Source organism: Chelmon rostratus, chromosome 1 (genome assembly GCF_017976325.1).
Source record: "Chelmon rostratus isolate fCheRos1 chromosome 1, fCheRos1.pri, whole genome shotgun sequence".
NCBI lineage: Eukaryota > Metazoa > Chordata > Actinopteri > Chaetodontiformes > Chaetodontidae > Chelmon > Chelmon rostratus.
The window spans coordinates 10,009,539-10,037,052 of NC_055658.1; the positions used below are offsets into that span (position 1 = coordinate 10,009,539).

At 43.3% G+C, this 27,514-nt stretch overlaps 1 protein-coding gene across 1 annotated transcript in view; it reads right to left on the minus strand.

Annotated features, from left to right (window-relative positions):
• Positions 1 to 26,894, minus strand: part of kif26ba (kinesin family member 26Ba) — a 77,813-nt gene extending 50,919 nt beyond the window's left edge. Inside the window, exons 1-3 of the mRNA XM_041937682.1 lie at positions 26,835 to 26,894; positions 25,107 to 25,499; positions 59 to 775 (exon numbers count right to left, since the gene is read on the minus strand). Of these exons, the coding sequence (XP_041793616.1) occupies positions 59 to 775; positions 25,107 to 25,499; positions 26,835 to 26,894 (1,170 nt within the window). The remainder of the gene's footprint in view (positions 1 to 58; positions 776 to 25,106; positions 25,500 to 26,834) is intronic.
• Between the last annotated feature and the right edge of the window lie 620 nt (positions 26,895 to 27,514).

Below are 27,514 nucleotides of genomic sequence, written 5' to 3' on the forward strand. Positions count from 1 at the left end.
TTTATGTGTGACTGCAAGGCACACACACACAAGACACACACCTATACAGGTAGCTTACCTGGTATGGATAGAGTGTAACTCCTCCATTAGTTCGGTTCAGGTGCTGATGGGCCTGCAGAGCTGCTGTACTCAGTACTGCTCCACTCCCGTTATTACTGCTGTTACCACTGTTGTTGCCTGGGCTGTTGACCCCAGTCACTGGTTGCTGTTGAGGTCCAGCTTTTCCTGAACCATTCCTTCTGTCCACCCCACCTCCAAGCCCCAGGGAGCTGGGCTTGGACCCCAGTCTGTGCCCTGGACCTTGAGGTTGTGGGTTTGTGGTAGCACAGCTGGATGTTTGCCCCACCGAGGGACTCCCGTGGCCGGCATTGGATGGTCCGTGGTTCGGGCTGGGCGTCGGGGTCTGGCTGGGGCTCGGGGAAGGCGATTGGGAGGACTGGAGAGGAGGAAGTGAAACAGCAGCAGCAGCTGAGGAGGAGGAGGAAGGAAGAAAAGGAGGAGGCCACTCCCGCGATCCAGGACCTCCTGGTGCTCCGGATGCTCCCATTGGACCCGGAGGTCCTTGAGATCCATATCGTCCAATCAGGGCCGTAGGAGAAGAGGTGGGAGACAAATCCCACTGGTCAAGAGTGAGGACCATGCGCACGGCTTCCTGTTTGAGCTGAGTGAGGTGAGTGGCGCAGACATCACAGCGGCTGTCACGTTCGTTCCACGCCCGCCGAGAACTGTTGGGCACTTGAAGCTTATCATGAAGGAGGAGAGAGAAGGAGGGATCCTGGAGGGAGAGAGAGAGAGGGGAACAGAAAGCTGGGATTTAGACTGGTGTCTGGAGGAATGAATGGGAGCTAAGTAAAGAAAGAACAGCATGTTTTGAGGAGAGGAGAGGAGAGGAGAGGAGAGGAGAAGAAATGATAGGCCTGTTGAACAAATCACAACTATGAATATTTATACAAAAGCAAGAAACATTGCCGTGTAGCCTGGGGAAAGATTTGCAGAGTGGCACACACACCCAGAGAAGGGCATGCAAAAGCAAGTAGACTTACAGAAATGCATGCACACACACTCACACACACATTATAGACCCTAAGAGTAAAAGGGTCACAGAGGCTGGCAGAAGGGAGAGTCCTCTAATACAGAAATGAAAGCCTCTTGCATCTGATACTTTCTCAGCATGAATTTTGCTACAGTGCAGTCTCACACTGTGTGCATCTTTGAATAATCTGTAAAGCATCTTGGTGCAATAAATACTGAAAATAAAAGCTAAAACAGCCTTTTTGTTCTTACTAGAGGTTAATTGCTTGCCCATCATTTTCTAGCAATGAGAAACTACTGAATTGTATTTGCCATAAAACAGCAATAAAACAACTCTTTCATGTTCATTCATGCCTCAGAAAGGAGTTCAGAATTTTAAATGTAGATCTTAGAAAATATCACACCCACATTAAATTACATCCTTGTAGTAATAAGTAAATGTAATGATCTAAGCGATATGTCAACTGAAACAGCACTCAGCAACATTCCCTGACAGGTGGAGTGTTTCTCATTTTAAAACCCAGTTTTCTTTTTGTCTGTAGCTGAAGTGGTAACCACTCAGTGCTGTAATGGCCTGCTTGCAGGAAGATTTGTACACTTTTAAGAAAACAACAACAACAACAACAAAACAGCACATTGGTTTCAGACATGGACCCTATTTAAGCACAACTGCGAAGTGGTGGATCTTGGGCGCACAGACTGTGTGGGCGTCTCCAAGCACACTTGCTATTTTGGTTCATGTTTGTGCTGCTGAAGTGTAAAAGAGCTGGGTGAGGTGGAGTGTAGATCGGAGGGTCGCTTCAGACTGTCAAATGTGACACAACAGCACTTGCTCGTTATGCATTTAAAGTACGAATACAATCTTCTCTTTACAGAAAAAGAAAGAGTCACTAAAAAATCCTGAATGTATTGTTCTCTCCTTCTTTTCTCTGTACATCTTTCCTCTCTTCTCCCCTCACAAGTCTCTCTATCAGTGCTTGTCTGACGAATATGTGTGTGTGCGTTTGTGTGAGCAATCATAGTGTGCTTTCTTGCATACAGAAATCCGGATATTTGTCCAATTTGTTTGCGCAGTTATCTGTGCTAGTGCGCATGAATGCAGGTGCGTGTACAGGTATGTGCTGTGTGTGTGTGTGCGTGCGTGCGCATGTATTTTTTCCAGACTAATTGGAGCCATTCGCACAGAGCAAAGCCACTCTAAATCTCCTGCCATGACTCTCTGGTCTAAATATCAAAGTTAACAAGCAAAACACACGCACACACCACGATACAGATCTGTCTAAACCTCATTTGACCCCAAGGAAAAGATTTTTTCTAACTTATCCACAAAAGCTTTACCAAACGTTTTATCTGACAACAGGTCATTAAATTAAATTAAAGAAATTGTTTTTCCTTATAAAAGTCTGGCTTTACTCAAGGCCCTCAGTCTTGATGGTGGGATTAAAATGCCCGAGTGTGACGGTGTGAGCTAATTGTTAGCTTAAGTGTAGGTGGAGTGTCAGTGTATTATCAGTGAGTGTACGTCTGCTTGTGAGCCCTGTACTTCAACAAAACATCTGTTGTAGGTGGTGCCAGCTCGCTTGATAACACTAATTACCTTCGTGCTTTTGACCAGCCCACCTCCTCTGTAACACTCAGCCAGGTATCTGTGCAGGCCCTCATCCTTTTCTGCACAAGTGATAGTTACAGCAAACTGAGTGTGTGCGTCATGTAAAAACCATCTCATGCTATTTTAACTTGGGTTAGACAGGAAAGAGCTTACAGTGTCAGATAATACAGTATGTGCATGAAGACAATCGAACCAAAAAGCAGAAAACATCCCTCTGAGCAGCTGTTCAGCACGCTGGGACTTTTATTGGAGAATCTCAGTTCATTGTGTCAGGGAAGAGGCTGCGCATGTACAGTATTAATCAAAGTGATGGGTAGTCACTCTTTGTTTTATGAAGCTTAATCAATACGCGAGTTATGGAGATGCAGCATTTGTATGTGCTTCCAATCAATAGGGATGTGATGGACACAGGCAATCTCTCAGCAGATTTAGACAATCAGACATTAAGACAGAGAGACAGATGACAATGAGAGGCTGACGGGTAGAAAGGAGCAGCTTTCTTGTCAATATACTGTAAATGCATACTATTTACTCAAGTTTATACAATTAACTTGTTTATTCTACTCCACATTTACAAAACAGCTTACAGCTATGAAAAAAACAATGCATTTCAATTTTCGCCTGTCTGGATCAGTGTTTGTGTGTGTGTGGTCAGCCTCCTTGGTGGCCCACATACCCATAATGTAATGAGAGCCTGTTAGCAAGAAATAGAGAGTGAATGTAGCGCCTTTATCAATACCAAGCTTGTTGCCTTCCCTCAGTCGACATACTGTGTGTGTGTGTGTGCGTGTGTGTGTGTGTGTGTGTGTGTGTGTGTGTGTGTGTGCAAATGTGTGTCCACACAAAGCAACATTTCATCTAACTGTAAAATGTTACCTCTCAATGTGAGAGCTGCCAGCTAGGCTATGTCAACAAACCACAAGACCACACGATACACACACACACACGCATAGCAGGAGCTCAAACCTTGTCCAGCATCTGAGCAGTGTGTGTGTGTGTGTGTGTGTGTGTGTGTGTTCATGTGTGTGTGCGTACTTAGGGATAAAGACTACCTTGTTACTCAGGCAAACTAAGTGGCAGAAGAACGTGGTTTTTAAATACATCCAAACTGTACACACATGCAGGCAAGCAAACACACACACACAAACACACACACACACACACACACATTCTTGACTGGCATGAGACATCACACACACACACTCCAGGCTACATGAAATAAGCTGCTAGTCTCGCACTCTCTCTCTCTCTCTCTCTCTCTCTCTCTCCCTCTCCCTCTCTCTCTCTCTCTGTCTCACACACACACACACACATATACACACACACACAAAGCAAACATGCTTGCAGACTGACACGCATGAGAAGAAGCAGACTGGAGCAAAGAGAGCTGAGGTAGAGGCAGATTCAAAATGCAGTTGACTATTTATGAATGCATTTATTCAATTTGTCACTGTGTGTTCAATAATCCTGCTTAGCCACAGGGTTATGACACATTTTCTGCTAGGTGCAAAAATGTAGTATTTTCACACAAAACTGAATTTGTCTGAGGGAGGGAGCAGTAATGACAGCAGCAGTGATAATAACGACAGAAGGGCCGTTGCTCTTAGTGCTCTTAATGACTTCTCCCTGTGTGACTAAAATCTTCGCTGTAGAAAGAATCATTTCATGTAGATGGCTGAAAACTGCTCAACTAGCAAATTTCACTGCAATGAAAATATGTATTGCAACATCAACTACGTTTGCCAATGGGAGACGAGCGCCGCAACATGTTCACGAATGCACACACATACCCACAAGTCCAGCAGGTGTGTGTGTGTGTAAGGATTAGAGGGAAGACGTACCTTTAGCCATATTAACAGAGCTGGAACACAGAGAGGTGGACAGAGGACATGTGCATTACGCTGCAGAAGAGATTCTGGTATGGATGTATTTAAAAATAAAAAGCCTGCAACCAGTGCAAGTGAGCAGTCTCACAGTACAAACTTCTCCTTTTACTTTTCACGTCAGTCATTAGAAAATGTGTTTGAGATAGAAGAAAGAAGAAATGGTGATGCAATCCTCCAATCAATGCAACATAGTAATGCTAATTTTCCTGTTTAGAAAGAACTGGAAAAGTCTGATATTTGCCAAAAACTTGTAGACAAGGGAAAATCTCATTTCTCTTGGCCTCTTTCGACCCCTCTGTATCTCCCTGTCACACACACTCAAAAGCACTGGCACAGCACACAGGCGACCAAAGGGGCGATAAAGTGGGCACGGTGCACGGTCCTTGAGATGAGGGCCTGGCTGTTCCAAATTAGCTGAGATTTGGAGAGCAGCCAAGCTGCCTGATTGAAAAAAAGGGTAAAAGGAGAGTTGTGTTTTGAAGAAGAGAGAATGGGGGGGTCTGGGATACACACACACACACGCACACACACAGAGAGAGAGAGAGAGAGAGAGAGAGAGAGATCCAACATCATTAACACTCTGATACAGGGTATATATAGCCTGCACACACACACACACACACACACACACAAACTCTCTCTGTGCACTCTCTTTGACCCCGTTTCTGTATTTCTCTTCCCACTAATGCTTCCTTTTTGTTATTTCCAGCTCATCCTTAAGTAGAACAGTATAACTTTGAGTTTGTTTGTATTCCCTTGGTCCAAACACACACACACAGACACACACACACACACTCTCGCTCATTAGCGGGGTATTATGTTGCCAGACAAGCTAGAGTTCAGTCTAGACAAAACAGTCTTGAGGACTCATGTGGAAATCTAATTGGAAGCAATTTTATTGTCCAAGTCTTGAGGATTTTACAGTTATAGATTTACAATAAGATTATTGGTATTATTGCACCATATACTAAGATAGTGGTTAGATAAGAGTGTCTCATTGTGAACCTTTGTATTTGCTCCCTTTTCCTCCTTATGTCATCGCATCAAACTGTGTCTTCCAGGCATCTCTTCACCTCTGAGTTCATCAGTATTCTGTGAGTGACTCAATCAGTCTCAGCGCCACAGATAGTCTATGAGTGTGTGTGATTCATTTCCTCCCACAAGGGCAGACGAGCAGCGCCTCGGCTCTGCTGTGCAAGGATGGAGTGAGTGACGGAGAGAGAGAAAGCAGAGAGAGGGAGACGCATCCGAGCTAACTGAACAGTGACCTCAGCGACTCTTAGCGTGCTGACAATGAGTCTGTGTAGCAATTCAGTGAGTGTGTGTGTGTGTGTGTGTGTGTGTGTGTGTGTGTGTGTGTGTGCAGGGGAGGACTGAAGGAGGAACAAACACCTGATCAGACAGTCAGCCTTGTTTATGTCGATCCCCATTACTCTTCCTGGGGTCCATAGGAAAGAAACCAGGGGAGTCCAGGAGTGGAAAGTATGTTGTAGTACATTTACTCAAGCATTGTACTTTACTCTGCACAGTACAATTTTGTGGTACTTGTACTTTAAGTTTTTCATATTTATGCTTTCTACTTGTATTTCACTGCTCCAGTCAAGTCAAATTTACTTAGAAAGCACATTTAAAAACAACCCACACTGACCAAAGGTAGGACTTAGATTACTTCCAAGGACGGATTTCAGACTCAGGATCAGTTAATTGGGGGTGGATGGTGAAATTGGGAATAAAAGCCGTGTCCCCTATTAAAACCAGCTGATTTTGGGTCAGTGGTTAAGGTTGCGTTGACGCACACAAAAACAGCACGGGACAAACAGGACTGAGCTACCTTTTTTATCAAATCTCAGCAATAGCCAGTGTTGGGTTAGGTGTAACGGCATTATGTTACAGTTAATGAGAAAAAAAATGTTGTTAAATGAGTTACCAATGAGAATGTTGGTGATTACAAAGGGCTTACATCTGAATGTGTTCTTTTCATTAAAAAGCTCATATGCAGAATGTGACATTCATTCTGATGCTTTGTATCTTTTCGCCATGCAGGATTGTCTTCTTTTGGCAAACAGCAGTCAGGTCAGCAGAGCTGTTGGGACAAATTTGAGTGCAACACCATCAACAGTAGGATGGCTTACAAAGAGTTGTCACGATGTCGAGACAGGCTGCATTCATTGGGCAGTACATACTCAAATTTTGAGCGTTGTTTTTGATTGGTTTTCTTCTATGAATCTGCCCCACCTCTCATCTGCCAATCAAATCAGTGTGCGTTGCTCTGCGCTATTTGAGTCTGCCATGCGACCAGCTGTCCACATCGAGGTGGGTGGTCATGTTGTTCGACAAGAACGCCTTTAGTGTTTGAAAATCAAAAATATTTTCCCATCAAATCAGAAAAGAGCTCTAACTTTACTGTACAGTGTACAGCTTGTTAACCAGCAGTGAAAATGTTGTCATGCTGGACGTCAAACCTGAGGAAACACCTATTAACAAGTTAATGTTAAACTGTTGCTCAGTTTAAAACTTTAACATTGTTAGAAAAGTCATGAAAAAGTAATCAGATGCAATAATTTGATGAAATAATTGAAATCGTTTTACAGGATAACTTAGAATGTTTAACTTATTATATTTCAAAAGTAACCTTCCCAACATTGGTAATAGTGTCATTCCTTGTCCAGACTGCACACACACACACACACATATTGATAGGCAAACTCACACTCTGTCCACGGCTGACTACCTGCATTAAAATGATCCCTTTCTTTCAAACCTGTGTCACTCCATTTTCACTTCTCCTATATTTAGCACCAGTTCATCACAAGACACTAAAAAATGAGGAAAAAAGATAGTAGATCACAGAGAAAGGAAAGAGTGTGGCAGATAGTGGCCTAATTTGGCAATGAAGAAGGAGAAGAAAGGAGAGGAGAGGAGGAGCACGTCCTTAGTCAGTTATAGCCAGTGTGACACTGGTTTATTAGCGAGTGTGTGTGTGTGTGTGTGTGTGTGTGTGTGTGTGTGTGTGTGTGTGTGCGTGCGTGCGTGATCAGTTCCACACAAGTGACCAAGGAAGGTAAACCTTTCCTCCTCCCCTGAATACTCATTTACCTCGTCTCATCTCTCTCCTCATTCATTCCCCCACTCCTGTCTACACTCAGTAATACATGTATACACACACATGCATTTCTCAGCAGGTCTGGGATCAGTGAATTCATGCAGAAGAGACGCAGACGGTCTCTTGCACCTGCTCTGACAGGAAACACACACACACACACACATATACACAAACAGCAGAAGGCAGGAGTGTGACAGAATGATAAAGGAATGATGAAGGAAAATGGAAACCAGCAGAAAAACACTAAAGAAAAAACTATAAATGTGTGTGTGTGTGTGTGTGTGTGTGTGTGTGTGTGTGTGTGTGTGTGTGTGTGTGCAGGTATCCATCAAGCGTGTTGGTGGCCCTTGATCACACACATTGGTCACATGATGGAGAATGATGTGTGTGCGTACGTGTGTGTGCATGCGAAGCACTGAGTCTGTTGTCTGTGCAGGAGCAAGGTCAATAACACAGAGGTTATAAATGACACACACACACACATACACATACACACACACCAAACACATGGCTGTGCACACATACAGGACAAATGTTGCACTGGCAGAGGTCAAGCACAGGTCACCGTCTCTCCAAAACACACTCTGTCTGTCACTCTCAGTCTTTTTTCTTTGGTGTTTGTTTGACATGTCGAGCTTACACATACACACATTCAAGTATGTAACATTCAGGGCCAAATGTGATTCTGTCTGCTCGAGACAAGAATACACATCTGGAGACAACAACTTGTTCAAATTCCCCCAATGGCTTTCTGTCTGCTCATAACCTACAACAAAAGTGAAGCAGCATTTGAAGTGAAGTAAAGAAGACATTATTAGTAGTAGTAGTAACGATAATAATAATAAAAAGGAAGGAAAATGAATGTAAAATAATGGAGAATAAAACCCACGTGATAATAAGAAATAAGATAGAATAAGGAAGAAAATAGAATAAAGAGAATACATGATGTAAAAGAGAAACTAAAACCCTGAATATCAGTAATAAAATAAAGTTACTGAGGTGGCAGCAGTATTCTCATACTCTTTGTATATAATGTACATATACATAGCTGATTGTCTATTTTATTTTTATTCTATTATTCTGTATACCTTTTTTTGTTGACTCTTGGTCTTCCTATGTCTTTTATTGTTTGCTGCATGTAACAATTTAATTTCCCTGGCGTGGGATTAATAAAGTTTTTTATCTTATCTTTATCTTTTAATCATGCTTGAAAAACTGCCAGCCTTTTCCATTTATTTACTCAACAGAGGAGATGTTAAGCTGCCATCATCCCATCATTCACCTCACCACCAGTCAAGTGGGGATAAAGCACAGTGTAGTTTAACAAAAAAAAAAACAAAAATGTGTGGATGTGCACAGGTGCAACTTCATATTTATATCACCAGCTCTATTTTGAGCAGAATTCGTCCATTAAAAACACCTCGATGTGTGAGGACGACCAGAAACAGATGTGCGAGCCACAGTTGCTGCATACGTATTGAATCCCTTTTTTTTTACCCTATCTAAATATATGATTAAGAGCAGGGACCGACTGTGAATGAGATCAGCCATGAAGAGCAACATTGTCGCAATCTGTGATCATGTGGAGCCTAAAAAACACGACCACATTATTGTGTCTCAATTATAAAGGTCTGCCCATGTTCAAATGGAAGGAGAGAGGCAAAGGAAGGACAGCCGGGCTGAAAGGACAAAGGGAAGACGAGGGATTGTGTGAAGAAAGATGAATGGAAGAAGTTGGCTTCATGCTCTGAAAATCGATCGTTCACGCACAAACACCCGCCGACCTGCAGCAGGGCCTGATCTAAGGATGAACACTCTATTTATTTCAACGTTTTATAAGTAAACACTGAATTAGCTCAGTGTGTGCATGGGTGCAAAAACTAGCTAAGAGGCAGATTAATGTGTCTGTGGTGCACAGCAGAAATAACCCAAAGCAGAAACTGCTCTTTAATAGCTTGTAAGTGAGAGTCTGGACTCCTGCCTCCCCAGAATTTTCTCTTTACTTTCTGCTTTCCCTCAGTGACAAATAACTGAAGGAACACAGTGGGCTTCCTCTCTCTCTCTCTCTCTCTCTCTCTCTCTCTCTCTCTCTCTCTCTCTCTCTCTCTCTCTCTCTCTCTCTCTCTCTCATTTATTACCCATGCCCCTCCTATGAAGTCTCTCCTTTAATCACCTTTTTAATGCCTTCATTCCTTCATATGATCCAATAATGGGTGTAGGAGTTAGATTTGTTAGGACACAATGGTTACACACACACACACACACACACACACACACACACACACACACACACACACACACACACACGTCCACGCTTGCATAAAGTCACTCCTGCATGCATTTAGACGAACAGACACACACTTATGTCTGCACACATGTACACACGCTGCCTTGTGATGTTGACACGCTATGTTAATTACAAAGAAAAACGCATTAGAATGTTTGCGTTGCCATGGCGATACAGAAATTAATTAGCAAGCACGCAACACACACTAGCTATAGGGGATGTAAATTACCTGCTGCATTTGTCTCGCTGGAGCTTTTGAGAGTGTTTGTGCGTACGTAGTTGTGTGGAGGCGTCTTTGCGGCATGTGTGCACTGTATAATGCTGCGTGTGTGCTATCAGCAATAATACAGGTGTCGCAGCCAAGAGATGGTTTGGTGCCCACATGCACACAGATCATTCTCTCAGTGCTGGAGTGTGAAGGCGCACATATAAGCATGTGCATCCACACAGTCACCGTCACTTGTCCTTGAATTAAGAGGACTGTCTTCACCACTTGCCTAGGGAAGTCCTTATTTCGCTGCAGTGAGTGCAGGACAGCAGGGCTGGTTCACCCTGAGGACGAGACAGTGGCTTTACGTGCTTTGATGTGTTGGTCTTCCTGGATGTTAGTACCCTTTGAAATGTTACTTCTTTGAATGGCTGTGGGCAAGCAGCTCTCATGAAGCAGGGTCAGTGTGAAGGTCTTTAAAAGACGCCTACGGAGAGTCTTTGAAGCACATCCTCAGACCACCATGGTGACGTACTTCAGTCTGTATTCATGCGCCCACAGTTTGAGACTGACGACCATGATTAACTGCCTATCTGGATGTTGCCATGGATTATCTTGGGTTAACTGCTCATCACCCATTCTGCTCCACAAAGTTGTCTTTTCCTCACTGCACACACATATACACATATATACAGAAATAGCATTGCTTGATCAGTGCTTATGTGTGTAGTGGGATGTTAAACCCAATCAAAGAGGGTTCAAAAAACTGGAAACAGATGCTATGGGCAGATTAGCTCAACTCTCTCTCTCGCTCTCTTGCTCTCTCTCTCTCTCATGCAAACATTACAAGTATTTGTGTGTATTTGTGCATTTTTTATGTATTCTTCATGCATATTTAAGAGTGTGTGTGTGTGTGTGTGTGTGAACAATGCTGCCTTCCCATTAACAGCCTGAGCTACAAATCTTGTCCCAGCTTGTACAGTGTTAAGTCTACAGATGCGCTCCCTGCTACAATGTAAATAAGCTGTCTGGCTGCAAGAGAGCCTGGTTTTTATTAGCTGGCCCATCTACATGAGTGCTCAGCTGTAAATGAAGTAGTTGTTAAAATTACTCGCTCTTTTTTATGTGGAAGTTGCTTGCTGGCGCCTGTTTTTAAATTATCTGGCTTCCCATGGTGGTGCCTGACTGTAAATGAACTGCATATAAACTCTGCTGCCCATTTTTAAATTAGTGCACCATCTGCATCAGAGTTGCACTGTAAAAGAAGCAATTTGATACCAAAGCTATACGTGAAAATGGTCTGCTTCAGCTAGCTGCCAATTAGCTGCCTGTCTGGCGCCTGAATACAGATGACAAACTTGGCTCCACTGCTAGTTAATAAAGAAGGAACGTAGTCCATGTAACTGCCTGTTATCACATGGGATATTTGCAGGAGCTGCAGGTGGCTCAGGGCGTAATCCTGTAACAATACAGCTCATTTGTTACCATCCTCTGTTTTGTGTTCCCTAAAACTGTCAGCAGAAAGGTTCTAATTATATTGTTTGATTGACCAAATAATGTTTAGAGAGACACTTACCCTCCAACTAAGCAGCCAGTAAATAGGTTGGTAATTGTAGTGAGTATAAATAGGGTGTGAAAGTCTGAATAGTAACCTTAATGCCCTACTGTAAATGGGTTGTCCATTTATATCAGGGCCAGAGAAAGAAATGTCAGGCCCGAATTATTGCCAGTGAGAAGTTTCAGAATGTTTTACATCACTAAGGATCCATGCCTGAGCACTGTTAATAGAGGCACGTCCAACACACTGAAGTACAAATAATACACAGAATTTCAATCCAGGAAGTTCAGTACACACAGAAAACCTGCCGCCTTTACTTCCAGGTTTTTCCTCTGATGTGTGTCCATCCTTTCCAGAGTGTTCAACCACATCTTGACCTGTTTGTACATAAAGTAAAGTATGATTAATTGGATTTCTCTTTTTTTACCCCCCTTATCTATCTTTCCCCAAATCCTCGGTCCCGTCCTTTCTCTTCCCTCTCTCCTTCCCTCTCTTCCCACTCTCTCTTTCCCTCTCTCTCTCTGACAGTGATAAATTGCCTATAGGGTGAGGTAATCCATCTTGCCGTATCCCACACCTGAACACACACTCTCTCACTCCTCCTCTGGTCCCCTCTTTTCCTCCTTTCTTCCCATCCAGCCGTTCCTCGCTCCAGTATCCTTCCACCCCAAGGTTAGTGAGGCTCACTAGGGAGGAACTGAAGGTAAAGATCTGCCTGACAACTCGTGCTTCTGCGTGTGAGCACACACATTAGGAAACAGGTGAACGCTGTGTGCACAGAAACACACCCTTAGCACAAACGCAAATATACAAACGCAGTCAGGGGTTTTCCTGGCTCAGAATTAAGCAAAATGGTACTATGTCAACCATGAACTACTACATAATTTGATTCAACAGCTACAGAACTGGGTTTCATCTTTTTTTTTTTTTAGTGGCAGAATAAATTCAAACATGTGCCAGGTTGTGTGTGTGTGTGAGCCTGCAAAACAGATTATTCAGGTGAGAGTTTTTGACATGAAACAATAGCTATACTTAAAACTGCTATTTAAATAAACAAACCGTGTAATGCAGTAAACTGCATGTTTGACCAGGACTTCAAACCAATTCGCCCGGTGGTTCCCACAGGCCTGCACAAAGAGGTTTTATGCGTTTTAACATAAACCTTAAACCTCCTTGGGGTGTTCTTGAACCACCCTGCAAGCCTCTAAAACTAAAACACTTTTTAAACAGCCCTATATCCACGAAAGCCAACTGAGCGTGCTTGCTCTTTTCCAGGCTTCTGAATCACACAGTGGCGCTCATTCATACGCCGGAGCTCTGTGAAGGAACCACAGTGCTCCACTGTTGGTCACTGAAGGGCGAGCGGCTGAGGCTGAGGAGTCTTGCTCAAGAGCACGGTTGTTTCTGAGAGAGGAGACACCTATTCATCCAGGTTTCACATGGATTCAAAACGACAACAGCCCGGCCACAAACTCGCTGCTCCAGAAGATGTGATCAGTCAGATAGTCAGTCAGATGCTTTGCCGGACATCCAACAATCCATCAGTGTGACGGGATGAAGTGGGAGATACAGAGATACGTGGAGGTAGAGATTAGAGAGATTAAGAGAACGCTGCTTTAGTATGACTCCCTCTCTGACGCTGTATGTAGCCGGGTGTACAGTCAACAGCAGATAACAGTAAACAACAACAACCATTTCAAACCCTCTGAATCGAGCCCTGCAGGCTCCATCTGCTCAAGGTAATTGGAAAGTTTAACGGCTGGAGGCTATTCTCTGTTTCTGATTGAAGCACAGACTGGGAGCAAACAGCCAATTTAATTCTCTCTCTCTCTCTCTCTCTAAAACACACACACACACACACACACACACAGTCTCTTTTTATCTATCCCTGCTACCTCCTTATAGCCGCCATGAATTATTGCCTCTCCTTTTCTTTAAACCTCTATTTCGACCAGTTTCTTCCTTTCTCTTTCTTTCCTTCCCTCTCTCTCTTTTATCTTCCTCTTCCTCCATCTTGTTAATAAGCCAGAGAGAGGAATGATGGGAGGATAGAGGGGTTGCTGCTGGGCTGAGATGAATGACAAGCATTAGGAGAAAGTGGATGGTATTTATGTCTATTAGTCAGTATGGGCTAAGGAGTTATGACAAATGGAAAGAAGGGGGAGAGGAACGTGTTTGTTATGAGGCAGTTTACTGAGCTACTGTGATGCAAACTGCACACAGACATACATACAGCATGTAATGCATCACTTTCATCACAGATAGAGGTAAAGTTCTGCAGAAAGTCATGTCCACCACAAAGCGAGGACAGACTTTAAAGTCAAGGTTTTTAAAAACGTTTCTAAAAATTGGAACGCTGTGAAAGAATAAAATCATATTTTTAAATACTGCTGTAAATGATCCACAGCTGCTGCAGCAAAATCCGCCATGGAGCCGGACTGGAAACTGCAGCTTAAATGTCAACCTTGTTCTCGTTTCACCTCCTGCCCTTTACAATGCTCTGACACAATAGACTCACAGTGCTGCTTAAAATACGCACACTCACACACACACACACACACAGAGGGAGTTCTCTTCTCATCCTATCTTTGGCATTAGCCAGCCTCTTAACCTATATAGTTAAGCTAGGAATGTACGCACACACAAATTAGCAGCCCTGAAGTGCAGTGTATTTTGAACAGGAATGCCATTACAGTGCTTGTAAAACATGAACAACTGACTGACAGAGCCCTGACTCTAATTTTGACCCTAAAAGGTAGGTTTGTCACCACCGTAAGCACACACACACACACACACACACACACACACACACACACACACAGTACAAGGCCACTGCACCTTTGTTAGGGAAAGTACGTCATCTCTTCCCACATACTCATCTTTCTTTCTGTTTGTTTCTCTTCAGTTTCCCTGCTCCTGAAAACTGGCTATGAACGCACACACTCAGGCTCTGGAAATGGGAAATGAAAAGGCTGTCTGTGCATGTATGTATATGTGCATGTGTGTGCATGACTGAAAACAAATTGATCCCTCTGCCTCTAGACACCATTTAGTGCTTCTCTAGTCTCATCTGCGTTGAGCAGATGTATCATGATGACTTCATCTCTTGTTTTCTATTCATCCCACTGTGCTGCACATCCAAACGTCAACATCCTGACTGGCAACTGCATGAACGAACCTCATGGAACCAGTAAAAGCAGCTGTTTACTGGACAAATCAAGGTGCTAGAAAGTGTATTTTTAATAAAGGTGAAGTCAGACCTGCAGGTATCCAGAGCTTCTGCTTTCACAGCTATTTTCATGGAATTTTTATAGCTGTGACCTTATATTATAGCATTTTAGTATTAACTGTTTTTGTGTCAATGTCAATGCAAAGGTGCTAGTTTTGTTTGATTATTAGACAGAGCATTGAGAGGAGAAAATTGCCCTTATTTCACCTTACAAATGTGCTTTTGGCTCTGTGGCCATCATTTACTGTCACAGTCCCACCCCTGTGAGCTCCTGTGTGAGTGTGTGTTCTATTCATTTTTCAAGTCCACTTTTAGGAGGAATGCTGTGGGACTGGTGTGTTTTGCTTTTCTCTCTCTCTCGAGTTGACTGCTTTCCATGATAGAGTGTCATCAGTGGACCTGAGTGAAGTAGCATGCTACTGCCAGAACGTCGCAGCTCTATGTTTAGCTACATGCTGCAGACTCACAGTTCATAGTTTAAGTGTTTTTCAGCCTCTCAGTAGTCTCGGCTTTCTGCTTCTTCTGCTTTGCATTTAAAGAGCAACCAGTTTCTGTTGTACTTGCTGTTTGATGCATTCCGTAAAGGGTCCCTCTACCTACCTTGCGTCATTTGCATCAGCACCCCAAGATACACACACGAGCACTGTATCGTTTAAAGTAACCCTAAAACCCTGACCCTGAAATAGTCCCTTGAAGAAATAAGGCCCAGCTAATATCCTTACTTTGAAAGTTGAAAACTTAAATTTGTTCTCACAAAGATAAATTACAGACACACACTCACACACACACATCATCTCTGTCACTCACACCTCAGTCTGTCATGAGATTTTCCTAGGGTGAGACGCTGAAGATAGATGTGTTATATCTGACTGTGACAGTCTGTGAAGGCGTGTGTGCATGTGCGCGAGGTGTGTTTGCGTGATTGCATGCGCGTGCTTCTGTGTGATATATCAGCTTGTGACAGCAGCTTGGCTAATGTAAAAAATGTGGTTAGGAGGTCTTCAAATAAACCGTTCAGACTTCACAGTGTCGCAGAGTGGCGGAGCTGGCACCTGCAGCTACTGGAACACTGGGACATTTTCACTCCTCGTCTTGGCTCTGGATGATGGAATCAGAAAACTTTTAAAAGTCTGAGGAAAACACACAGGACAGAAAAACGGTGTCTGAACAGGTGCAGCACATTTAGCCCAACTGACAAACAGATGGATGGATAAACATCAAACATCAACATTAATGTCAAATGCATCGGCTTTGAAGACGTCGGCTCAGAGACTCACAAAAAGATATTCAGTTGGGACTTTTAGCACTCTGAGCTAATGAGTTTCTCACTAATACTTATTTCAGGTTATTTCAATATTTAGGGGAAAAGGAGCAAAATGTTTCTCAAGTATTGAGAAAAATGGTCTGTTGATATATGGTATAAGCAAAAATTATGAATTAATTGTTTTAATCCCTGTGTGTGCAGTTGTGTAGAGGAACACTATCATTCGTCCTAGAGACCAGCAGGTTTAATGTCACTCCAGAGGAGAACAGGCTCGGAGGACATAAGGGATGGACTTTAGTAAAATGGCCTCCATTTATCTTGATGTCTTTTGCCTGATGTTATTTGCTAAGCTTGGGGTGAGAAGGCAAAATATTTTGTTTAAGACCAAGGTGTAAAATAACTCTTTTTATAATGGAATGAAATGTGATCTTTGACCACTACAGCTGCATTTCCGGTGTCTTGTAAACCTGTGGGGGGTGCGCACTTTGTGTGCATGATGAGGAAAATTTAAAAAAAATTCTATATGTACAATATAATGCACGTATGGAATCTCAACCTTTGTATCACCACACACAAAAGCATGCCAAATATGAAACTCTAAACAAAAGGAGCCAGACAGAGGAGACATAACTACTGTATAGTGTTCTCTATTTATTTCTGTATTATGGAGGTGATGGAGAGGCAGTTGCCATGGTAGCTACAGACCTCATGGCAGCAGGTGCTGTTGCCACTTTGACCAGCAGTGTACGTGTGTGTGTGTGTGTGTGTGTGTATGTTTTAGGAAGGGCACATACACACATGCCAGTGTGTACCTGTGCATACTGTTGTGTGTGTGTGTTAGTGTGTGTTCGCTCATGCATGTAATTTGTTGCTACAACGTGCAGTTGGTGTGGGAGTAGTGGATATGTTTGTGTCGGTCTTGGAGTCTGTGAGGTACTGCACCGCTATACGTGGACTACAACTGTTTATTTGATCTTAATATACAGCATGTTTTCTTATTTTTGCCTTGATTTGACAGAAGACAATGTACAAAGACAGTAAGGGGACAGAGAGAGAGAGAGACCGGAGTCCCCATGATGTCCCCATCCAAAATAAATACTGCTTGGGAACCAGGATACCCCATCTTACATATATATATTTTAACCTTAACTTATTAAATGTGAAACCTTGACGTGATTCCTTGATCCACTAATGCCAAGTGACGAGAACAAAGACAGGCTTTGGAGCAAAGTTTCTTTAGCTTCCTTTAAAAATTAGCAAGTGAGCGGGGACTGCAGTTCGAGAGTCAAAATAAAGCAAACTGGTGATGGCACCCACTGTGCAAACACTTGATGCTTTGCACATCTATCAACTGGGCCTAATAATGTGTGTTTTGTGCTACATTTCCTAATTAATGCACTTTGGCTAACTCAATTTCATCATCTGCTGTCTTTTGGAACTGGCAAAGCTGTTTGGATTTTCTCTGGCTCTTTGCAGACAGACAGGTTTCACACACTGTGTGTTGACTGTGGCAGCCCACTGGCTGGGGTAGTTAGACTAATTAAGTGTGTCTGCTCTGGGTCAGTGACTGTAATGATGCTGATAGCACTATTAGGGAAAATGGCCTTCCTTCTTTTCTCTAACTACTCATTTCACCCCCTGTTCCTCCTTCTCTTTTTCTTCCTCCCACTGCTCCCCTCTAAATTTAAATCTTTGTTTCTCTCATTTTGCTTCCTTTCTCCGGAGCCCAATTTAGAAAAAAATTGTGTGCCTATGAGTGTGTGTGTGTGTATGTGTGTGTGTGTGTGTGTGAGAGAGAGAGAGAGAGAGAGAGAGAGAGAGAGAGAGAGAGAGAGAGAGAGAAAGAAACAGAGACTGTGTAGAGATAGTGAAGAAACAGAGAGAGAGAGAGAACAAGCTAAATGCAGTGTGAGTGTAAGAAAACAGCAGATGATGCTGTTCAGACACCGGCCTAGTTCATCTAGCTTGCACTGGGTTGGACCCATGTCGTCTCCATATCTGTGTACGGTTCCTCAAGGTACAGATAACCTGTATGGAAATGGAAATGTGTTCCCGTAGGATCTTAAGCAGCACATTCCTGGTTCCACCTTATCCCAAAGGGGTTCTACTGGTGGAGATTTGTGTCGACTGTGTGGATGACAGGAGCAGAAGGGGGAGTCACAGTTATGTTTACCATTAGACGCTGTGTGCTTCATTATTTCACTTTATCTGGAAAAGGCCAGACAATGTTCCCAAAGAGACACACATGGTCAGAAATCATCTTCCTGCCTGTTAGTGTTCGTAATTACAAATTATCACCCATTTAAGTTTTATACCATTTTTAATTACGTTCCTTGACGACACCTCCCCATTAGATATCAGATTAGACCTGCTGGCTTTGTGAGTTCAGAGTAACCCGATGTGTGGAGCAATGATGATACGCTGCTTTATAGTTTAGTACATTATTTTAAATACCTGAATTTTTAGCCAACTTAAATACACAAACAAATCTTTGGGTCTTATTTTAACAACAAAGTTTCTGATAAATGAAGTTACTGAATTGAAAAAGAGAGGATACAGTAAGTAATGCTTGATCCTCAGATGGTTTGTATATGTGTGTGCTCTTAGGGGGGTGGGTCAAATTGACATAAACCCAGCGAGAAGCTTTTCAATTCCGCCTGCATCAGCATCCCTCCCTCCCCTCACGCACACACACTCATCCATCCATCCACACCGTCTTGCTGTTATTGATGAAGCCACCTCTTTATATGGTAATGTCTTTCACACCTGAAAGGCATCAGGAGGGCATGATCGCTCTCTCTCTCTCTTTCTGTACACACACACACACACACACACACACACACACTACTATAACTATATATACTCTCTCTTACCTCTTGCCAAAAACACACACACATGCACTTGAACATGTGCTATTAATTCACATGAGCTGTATATATTTTCACCCGCTCTCTGCCTCTCACCAACACGCACACAGCTATGAGGAGCCCATTAACGCTGATGGAGATATGTATGCGGCTCACATCTGTCACATGTCGCTGCCGTGGCAACACCAGCTGCCGTGGTTACGGGAGGCCTGCTTCTGTAGCGTTATGGGATTTGGTTATTACAGGATAGCTAGCTTAGCTACCTGTGTGCAGAAATCCCTTTGAGGACACACCACGGAGCAATAATACTCCAGCATTTGATCTGATAAGTAGACTAATTACAGACAAATTACTGGCTTTGGGTGAAAATTACCTAGTGACTGGGATTAGTTAAATTGATTATATCCGCAAAAGTGTTAACCTAATTTGTTTTTGAGGGTTGGAAAGGCATCTGAAACAGAAGAGAGATCATAAACCTCGGTCTCCAGTTCACCTGCTGGTCAGATGTGCTACTAATGATGGTGCTTTTCCATTATGTTGGGAATTAAAAGGATTTGGACGAGAACATTAGGGTTAATACTTCCAATTCTGCACCTTATTGAAAGGATGAGGGTGTTTTGTGCAGAATATTTAAAAGCTTGTTACTGCTGTATATGTGCAAAATAACAACAGTTGAGCCAAGCAGATTATAGGTACTGCTGCACAATGTACCGTCCGCTGGTGTGATGCACGACAATTTTCATTATTGATTAATCTGTTCCAAGTATTTTCTGTTTAAGGTCAGGAAAGGAAGAAAAATGCCCTCACAAGTTAGATGGCATCCTCAGATTGCATGTTGTATTCAACCAACAGTCGAAGCGAAGATTAAGTCTTCAAAGAAAAGCATTGAATGTTTTCTTTTTAACTCAATCAATAACTTCATGCTATAACACATGTCTTCTGACTGACTGAGATGATAACTCAGATGGTTGTTTCTGCACTAGACGGCTCACTATTTCCCTGACGCTACTGCTTCATCTACATTCAGCACTTCAGCATTTCAAGTTACGAGTGCTATATAATATAATTATTGTATAATTTTTCGTTATCAAAGACTTCTGTTAAATTCAGTGGAACAAACATCAGAACTCAGAGCTCCAGTAAGTGACACTAATACTTTGTTGAGTAGTTTAGAATCTAACTTGTCCAGATATGGAGGAAATGTACAAGAAGACATTTTCACAAACTCAGCTCCGGCAGGTGTGTGTACTCTATTTGTCAAGAAAATCACTTAAGATCTTTTCAGACCCTGAATAAAGTTCTGGGAGTTTGAGGGTTCAGGGCAGTACCTTAAAAGTTAGCCACTTGATCTAGTTCTTCCTTCAGCCCTTCCCTGGATTCTCATGCTCTTTCTTCTTGAGGTTGCTGTTGCTCTGGATTGCTACATCGATCACTGCTGCTGTCGTCTCTTCCTCATTGACCACAACAATGTCTGTCTGGTTAGCCAGCACCTGCTTGTCTGTCTGGAGCTGCCGCAGGATCTTAGCTCTGCCATTCTCAACCACCTTTGGCGGTTTCTCCCATTTGGACTTGGGGACTTCCAGTCTGTATCCAGAGCATTATGCTCCTGCACACTATCCCAGTCACTTGGCCATGCCTTTCAGTGTATGCTTTCCCTGCTAGCATTTTACACCCTGCTACTAAGTGCTAGACTCACTGTCTCAGGAGCATCTTTGTACAGCCTGCATCTTGGGTCTTATCTGGTGGGGTTTACCCCTGCCTCAACCAATCTGGTGCTGAGTGCCTGTTCTCGTGCTGCCATGATCAGAGCCTTTCTGCTGTCCGCTCTTTTTTGATGTACTCGTAGATGTTCCCCGTTTCTTCCTGGAGAGTGGCTCTGATGCTCACCAACCCTCAGGCTCCATCTTTTTCACTTATTGCACAGTCTCTGGCTGTTCAGGTGGAACCCTCAGAGTTCTGTGTCCTGATATTTCTGGCCTTTATCTCCACCTTCAGTCACCTTTCTATTGTAGCTGAAAATCAGATGACTGAAGGGCAGATGTGTTGATGGCTTGGATCTTCCCATTGTATTATATGTATGTATGTATGAATATATATACACACACACCCTAATTCCAAAAAAGTTGGGATGTTGTGTAAAACATAAATAAAACAGAATTAGATAGATAGATAGATAGATAGATAGATAGATAGATAGATAGATAGATAGATAGATAGATAGATAGATAGATAGATAGATAGATAGACTTTATTTATCCCAAGCTGGGAAATTCATTTCTAATCCTTTTTGACATATACATACACACTGTATACTGTAAATACTGTATTTATAAACTCCAATCCTCGATACATGTCCAGTTGCCAGTAAGAGGTCCTCAGGGAGTGAATATATTCACAAACATGTCCATTTTTGGTTTCATTTCTATGTCTGAAGTGGAATTGTATATGTTTCACTTTATAAACATACATGGCTTTGACTTTCAGCTGATCTGAAACAGACACTTTGCTGGTGATTTAAACACACACACACACACACACACACACACACATACACACACAAACACACACACACACTGTGACCCACTTTGCTGAGCTGAACTGGACCAACCAAAAACAGACCCCCCCCTCCATTTATGATTTGGGCGTGGATATAAGGGATGAATACACATACACAGACAGACACACGCATACACACACACACACCAGTAGAGCAGGGACAGAGGCCTTAAGTGAGTACAGCTGTGTAGCCAGATGTGCTTTTGAGTCGTGTGGTTACGAGTGCGTGTGCACTTGCACGCGTGTGTGCGTTCAAACCTGAAAACCTACTCTGCTCATTCTAATCCCTCAACAGAACACTCTTTTGCCCCACACACACATCCACCCTAAGTTCCTCAGGCAATATGACCTGCCTGTCTCACTCTCTCTCTCTCTCTCTCTTTCCCTCCCTCCTTTTGTTTCCAGTTGACTGAATAAGAGCAGTAATAAAGGTATATGGTCAATACGATCCTGAAATTTGAGGATAACACTTAAATCACATCAAAATCAAAGATATATATATCTGTGTGTGTGTGTGTGTGTGTGTGTGTGTGTGTGTGTGTGCACGTGTATCAGTAAGTCGTCATCTTATCTCCTTTCAATCTCTTCACCTGTAAACTGTCATATCTCCTTAAAGCCACTAGGGAGCAGGCTACTCTTGAATGACTGAATCTGTGACTGAGGTACCTGCTCTACAACACAGACAGCAAACAAACACTGCACAAAAAAATCACTTAGCTTCTATGAAATGATGTTATCCAACAAACAAGTGGAAGAGCACACACACAAACACTGATCTGTCTGCCACAGTGTAATGTCTTGACATTCAAGCATAGTGATAATTTGGACATGGACACTGTGTATGTGTGTGTGCATGTTTCTGTATTCAAAGAGTGCTCTAACAAACTGCCACACAAACCTGCTAAATGCCCTACGAGCACAAATGAACACGCACACACACACTGAACTGCAGACGCCCAAACAGCAAAATATTCAACAGTAAGACCGGTGAAGGTCATCATTTGCATAGTATTAGCAGTCCTGTGTGAGAATGTGTGTGTGTGTGTGTGTGTGTGTGTGTGTGTGTGTGTGTGTGACTGTGTGGCAACCATGGGTCAAGCATGACCTATCATGTATTTATATCCAGAAAGAGAGACAGGTCTACAGAGTTCAGAGGTGTGCGTGTGTGCGTGTGTGTGAGCGTGCGTGCGTGTGTGTGTGTGTTTTTGGAGGTTGGGGGGTATCAGTTGGTAGATGTATGTTTTTATTCTAGCTGTGAGGGGTCACATATGTCCCAGTGTCCTGTGGGAATAACATGGGGACTCATGCTGACAGCACAACAGGAAGGGACACAGACACACACACACACACACACACACACACACACTCACACACACACACACACACACACTCAGCTTAAATGCTGCTCTGGCACATTTGGTGAAGGGGAAGGATTATTAGGTCACATTGCTTCACCAAGGACATGAGTTCAGCTTTTCCCTGACACAAAACACCTGCATAGGCCAGTTCACTCTTGTAAGAACAGTAGGAGGGAGAAGCCAGGAGATCCTGACTGCTTAAGATCGTTGTAAGTCCCTCATCAAAACAAACAATGAGTTACTCCATGAACCGAGTAATGAGGGCTCTAATTGACAGCTTTATTACTTAATTTTATTCACACTCACAATGGTTGCAATGTAATTCATTCATGCAGTCTGGATCCATCAACTGATCCTGAGTCAGTTGACTCATAAGACTCATGAGCAAGAGCTGAGGAGGAAAACTTCATCAGGACTACATGTTTAAAAACACATATTAGAGGCACACGTTCACTCTTCTGGCTGTGAATTTACCATGAGAATATCTAGCCTGCTGCATGCATGGTTTAGCACAAACACAAGTCCTCCTGATATTCCCTCTCCCACTTTCTCATTCATACTTCTGAGTTTGAATCCACAGCTGTTAAAAGCTCCCTCAGTTTACACCATATGCAGATGCATTTTCCACAAACACATACAAGACCTACACTAATTATAAATGTAAGTTATTTGCCTGCGCTTATTCTACAGTGCAATAAAGTTAACCACAGCGGGAAAGCTTTAATCAGCCTGAACTAAACCCAACCTCACAAACAACATTTCAATTAGTGGTCTGCCCAACAACAGTCCCATTAACCACCACTGTTCACAACCATTTCCAACTGTCATGTTCTTGAGCTAATAACAACCCGCTGTCTCTACCTCTGTGTCTTACTGGCTGTACAGTAAGTCTCTCTGTCCCACTGTGGTCCCGTATCTAACTCCCTCTCGCTGGATGCACTTTATTAGCCCTGTGGTGCATAATGAATGCTAATTTGTTACCAATTAACTCCAAGTCTGATGTGCGGCCCTGCTGCATTCATAACTAAAATCCAGTCAACTGCAGCAGAAGATCATCGAACCCAGAGGCAACGTGTTTAAAAATTATGCAGAGTCAAAAGCCCTGCCAGGAGGGCTTTCAATATGTTTTTTTTCATGCCTTCAATATGCATAACCACTCTTTTTTTTTTACAAGCCAAACCAATGTCAAGCCCTAAATAGACTTATTTCTCAATGATAATGTTTATCTGACACAAGCACAACAGCACAACCTGCATGAGTCATCTGTAGTGCCATGCTTTCCTTCCAGTTCTTTCAACAATGCTAGCTGTTTTTAGCACACGTTTCTTTTGTTGATTAATTAGAATTAATAAGCTAGAAAACAAATCATTTTAGGCAGACTATTCAGTATGTCGCAAGACCAAACAAAAAAAACAGCATATATACATGATCATAAATATGTATAATATCTGATTTACTATTGTATCATAATTCAACTCACAACACTCTGGGGCACACGATCTGTCTGTTGAGAGTCACTGTAGTAATGGAATTAAAATTGATTATATGGATTACTCACAGAAAAAAATAATTCACCTGTCAGAGAAGATTAGAAAAAAGCAGCAATCTATATGGATTCATATCTGCTCCAAGTGGTCAATGTCTTTCAGTAATCCATCATGCTAAATCCCCTAAAGGGAGAAAAGCAATATAGAATAAAACTCCATGACAATAATCAAAATAGTCGTATGTGCATCATCTATTACGTTGTTTTTGGCACCATGTCAGTAATTGATTAACAGCTTCAGATGTGATAATTATCCTAAATCCCAAAGGCTGTTGGGTCTCCCCTCTTTTCCACAGCTGGTCAAATGAGGGTTGGACAAATTACAGCATCCTAATGATTTATGAGAACAATAACTCTGACTACATAGCAACACAGTAAGCAAGGGAATGATTGGATGCCAAGCCTTTCATGAGCAACCAAGTTAATCAGTGTCGCTGTCCAAATGCCACAGTTAATGAAGGAATAGCTTATTTTTTGGAGGCTGTGTTACTGAGCATAACCCGCTCACCACTGACAGAACAGGTTGCACATGCAGTCGGATTCACACACACACTCATTAACACCATAAGACAGAAGGGGAAGCAGACAGTCTGTGGTTTTTACCTTGCTGGAGTAAGGTCCAGGGATGAGCAGCTTCAGTGCTTGTCTTTTCAGCTCTGTCAGCCTTGCGTTACAGTTCTCACACCATATCCCTCTTTCACTACCAGGGGAACTTCCACTGCCTGAGGCCGGGGATCCTGTCCCAAAACCTGGGGAGCCACCCAGAGAACCAGGCGATTCTGTCCCAATCCCCGGGGAGATGGTCCCGGGTGATCCAGAGAAGGACCCTGGTGAGGAGATTCCTGAGCCTGGGGACGGGGTGCCCGTGGAGCTTGGCATGGAGCCGGCTCCCTCCGGAGCTGGACGTGTGCTGGAGCGGGTGGTTTCGTCGTAGGCCTTCCGGTACCACGTGTCCGGGAAGAAGGAGGCAGATTTAGTCGGGGAGGTGTCGGGCATCTGTGAAAAAAGAAAGAAAGAAGAAACCTTGACTAATAGGGCTTTTTCACTAGAGGCATTTTGACACCGCTGCAGGCAAAGCACAGGTAATATTAATATAAATCACTGATGGCTTAATTCCCCATAGATTTGCATTTCCAGGGCCATGCTGTTGATCATGCTGGCTCACTGGTAATAACACTCTTAATTACACTTGTGCTTCTCTGCTTTCAAATGTCAAATCTGTGCCCTGAAAAAAAGGCCTCTATTGTGTGAATACATGCAACATCCCACTCATCCCAGTGCACACAACAGGTTGCACAGGTTGGGATGAGAGCAAAATAATGAGGAGGGTTCATGCAAAATTAAAGTCAAGCTATTTGCATCCACCTAGCTATATTCACTGTGATAGCTATTTTGTTGAATTTATTAAATCATTCATTGTTTTGTGGGTCTGCTGAACATGTAAAATGCATGAGAGAGAATAATAATGATTCTACTGACTCACAGCATGAATACCATCACCTTCATGCCAGCAACTGATAGAAGGTGAAAGAAACTTGCAGTCTATAGACAGTTACTGTACCTTAAGGCGATATTACACACAGGGCTGTCAGTGGGTAGACCAGTCTAAACTAACATTTGGGCTTTGAATCAAATGGTCAGACAATTACAAATGCACAAAAGGGAAGCCATGGCAAACATTTACTGTGATGGTGACAGGAAGTCAGATTCCGTGAGGGGACCTGTGTTTCTCCATTCAGACGATCCACATGGGAACTTCAAATGAGCCACAAGGAGCTGAAAATTAGAACTTCTGCGACTGGTTAAATGCAGTCAGAGAGGAGACACCCATTGATGCGGTGGAGGCATGGAGAGGTCGGGTACCATAGCTGCTGTATTCCATCACAAGGTCTATAATAAGGGAGCAAGGAGCAGGCTGATAGGTGGGAATGCACAACCATCTCCAAGCGAAGAGGGTGGCATTCGCGTGAGTTATAAGTTCATGCTAATGAGGCTGTAGGAGGTAAGCAGTGGCACAGGTGTGAGCGTAACACCTGATTTAGCCGCTTGCTCCTCAGTTAGGGATAATTAAGAGGTGTGGGAGCTCTATCAGTGAAAACGCACGCAACTGTTGTGACACCGTGAGCGGTGATGTGTGAAACGTGATCTTCACAAAGCGATCAATCAGCAGCATGAGCACAATCGTGCAGAAATGAGGTTCATGTTCATGCCAGCCTGAGATATGGGCGCGAGGTGAAGTTCATGCGTCACTGAATGGATGGTAAGTTTTTTAGCGGGCGCACAGGTAGCAGAGGTGCGTCTATTGCGCGGCCACTGGAAGGAAAAACCTACCCCATATTTTCTGCTCCGGCTGCTCACAGACCTCTCCTTGGTCCCCGACAGTGAAGTCATGTTGGAGGTGAGAGGAGAGGAAGAGGAGGGGAGAGGAGAGGAGAAAGAATCTCTGCCGCGGCTTCACATTCAAAAAGAGACCCCCGGATCGGTTTCAATTAACCACAACGCCCTCGCACTTCGCTCTTCTCAATCTGGAGCCAAACCTCACGCCGCTTCCAAACGCGCGTGGAAACCGGTTACATCCCCATTACGTCGCCAAGAGATGCTTTTTTTGTCTTCTCTTTCCCGCGGGTTGTTGCTTTTGGAGAAAACCCTTCAATCACTTCTGAAAAAAAAAATAAAAAAGAAACACACAAACAGTGAGGATTCACGCAGGTCGTGTGAGGCGGCAGCAAACCGCTCCCCGTCAGCAGAGGCTGCTCTGCGCTCAATGACGGCTCTCTGCTCAACAGCGCTCCGGACGGGCACCGCACTCAGCCCTGCCTCCCTCCATCAGATCTGCGTGTGAGGCTGCCCAGGTAAAACCAAACCAACCCCGGGGCAGATTCCGCCTCATGGGCCCCCGACAAAGACCCGATTCATTAGATCCAGTGAGGTCTGGCTGGAGCAGCTAAGTGAGTCAGTGTCCTCGCTGTTTAGACTTTTAAGTGTTACTGTCCATGGCCTCCTGTTGACTT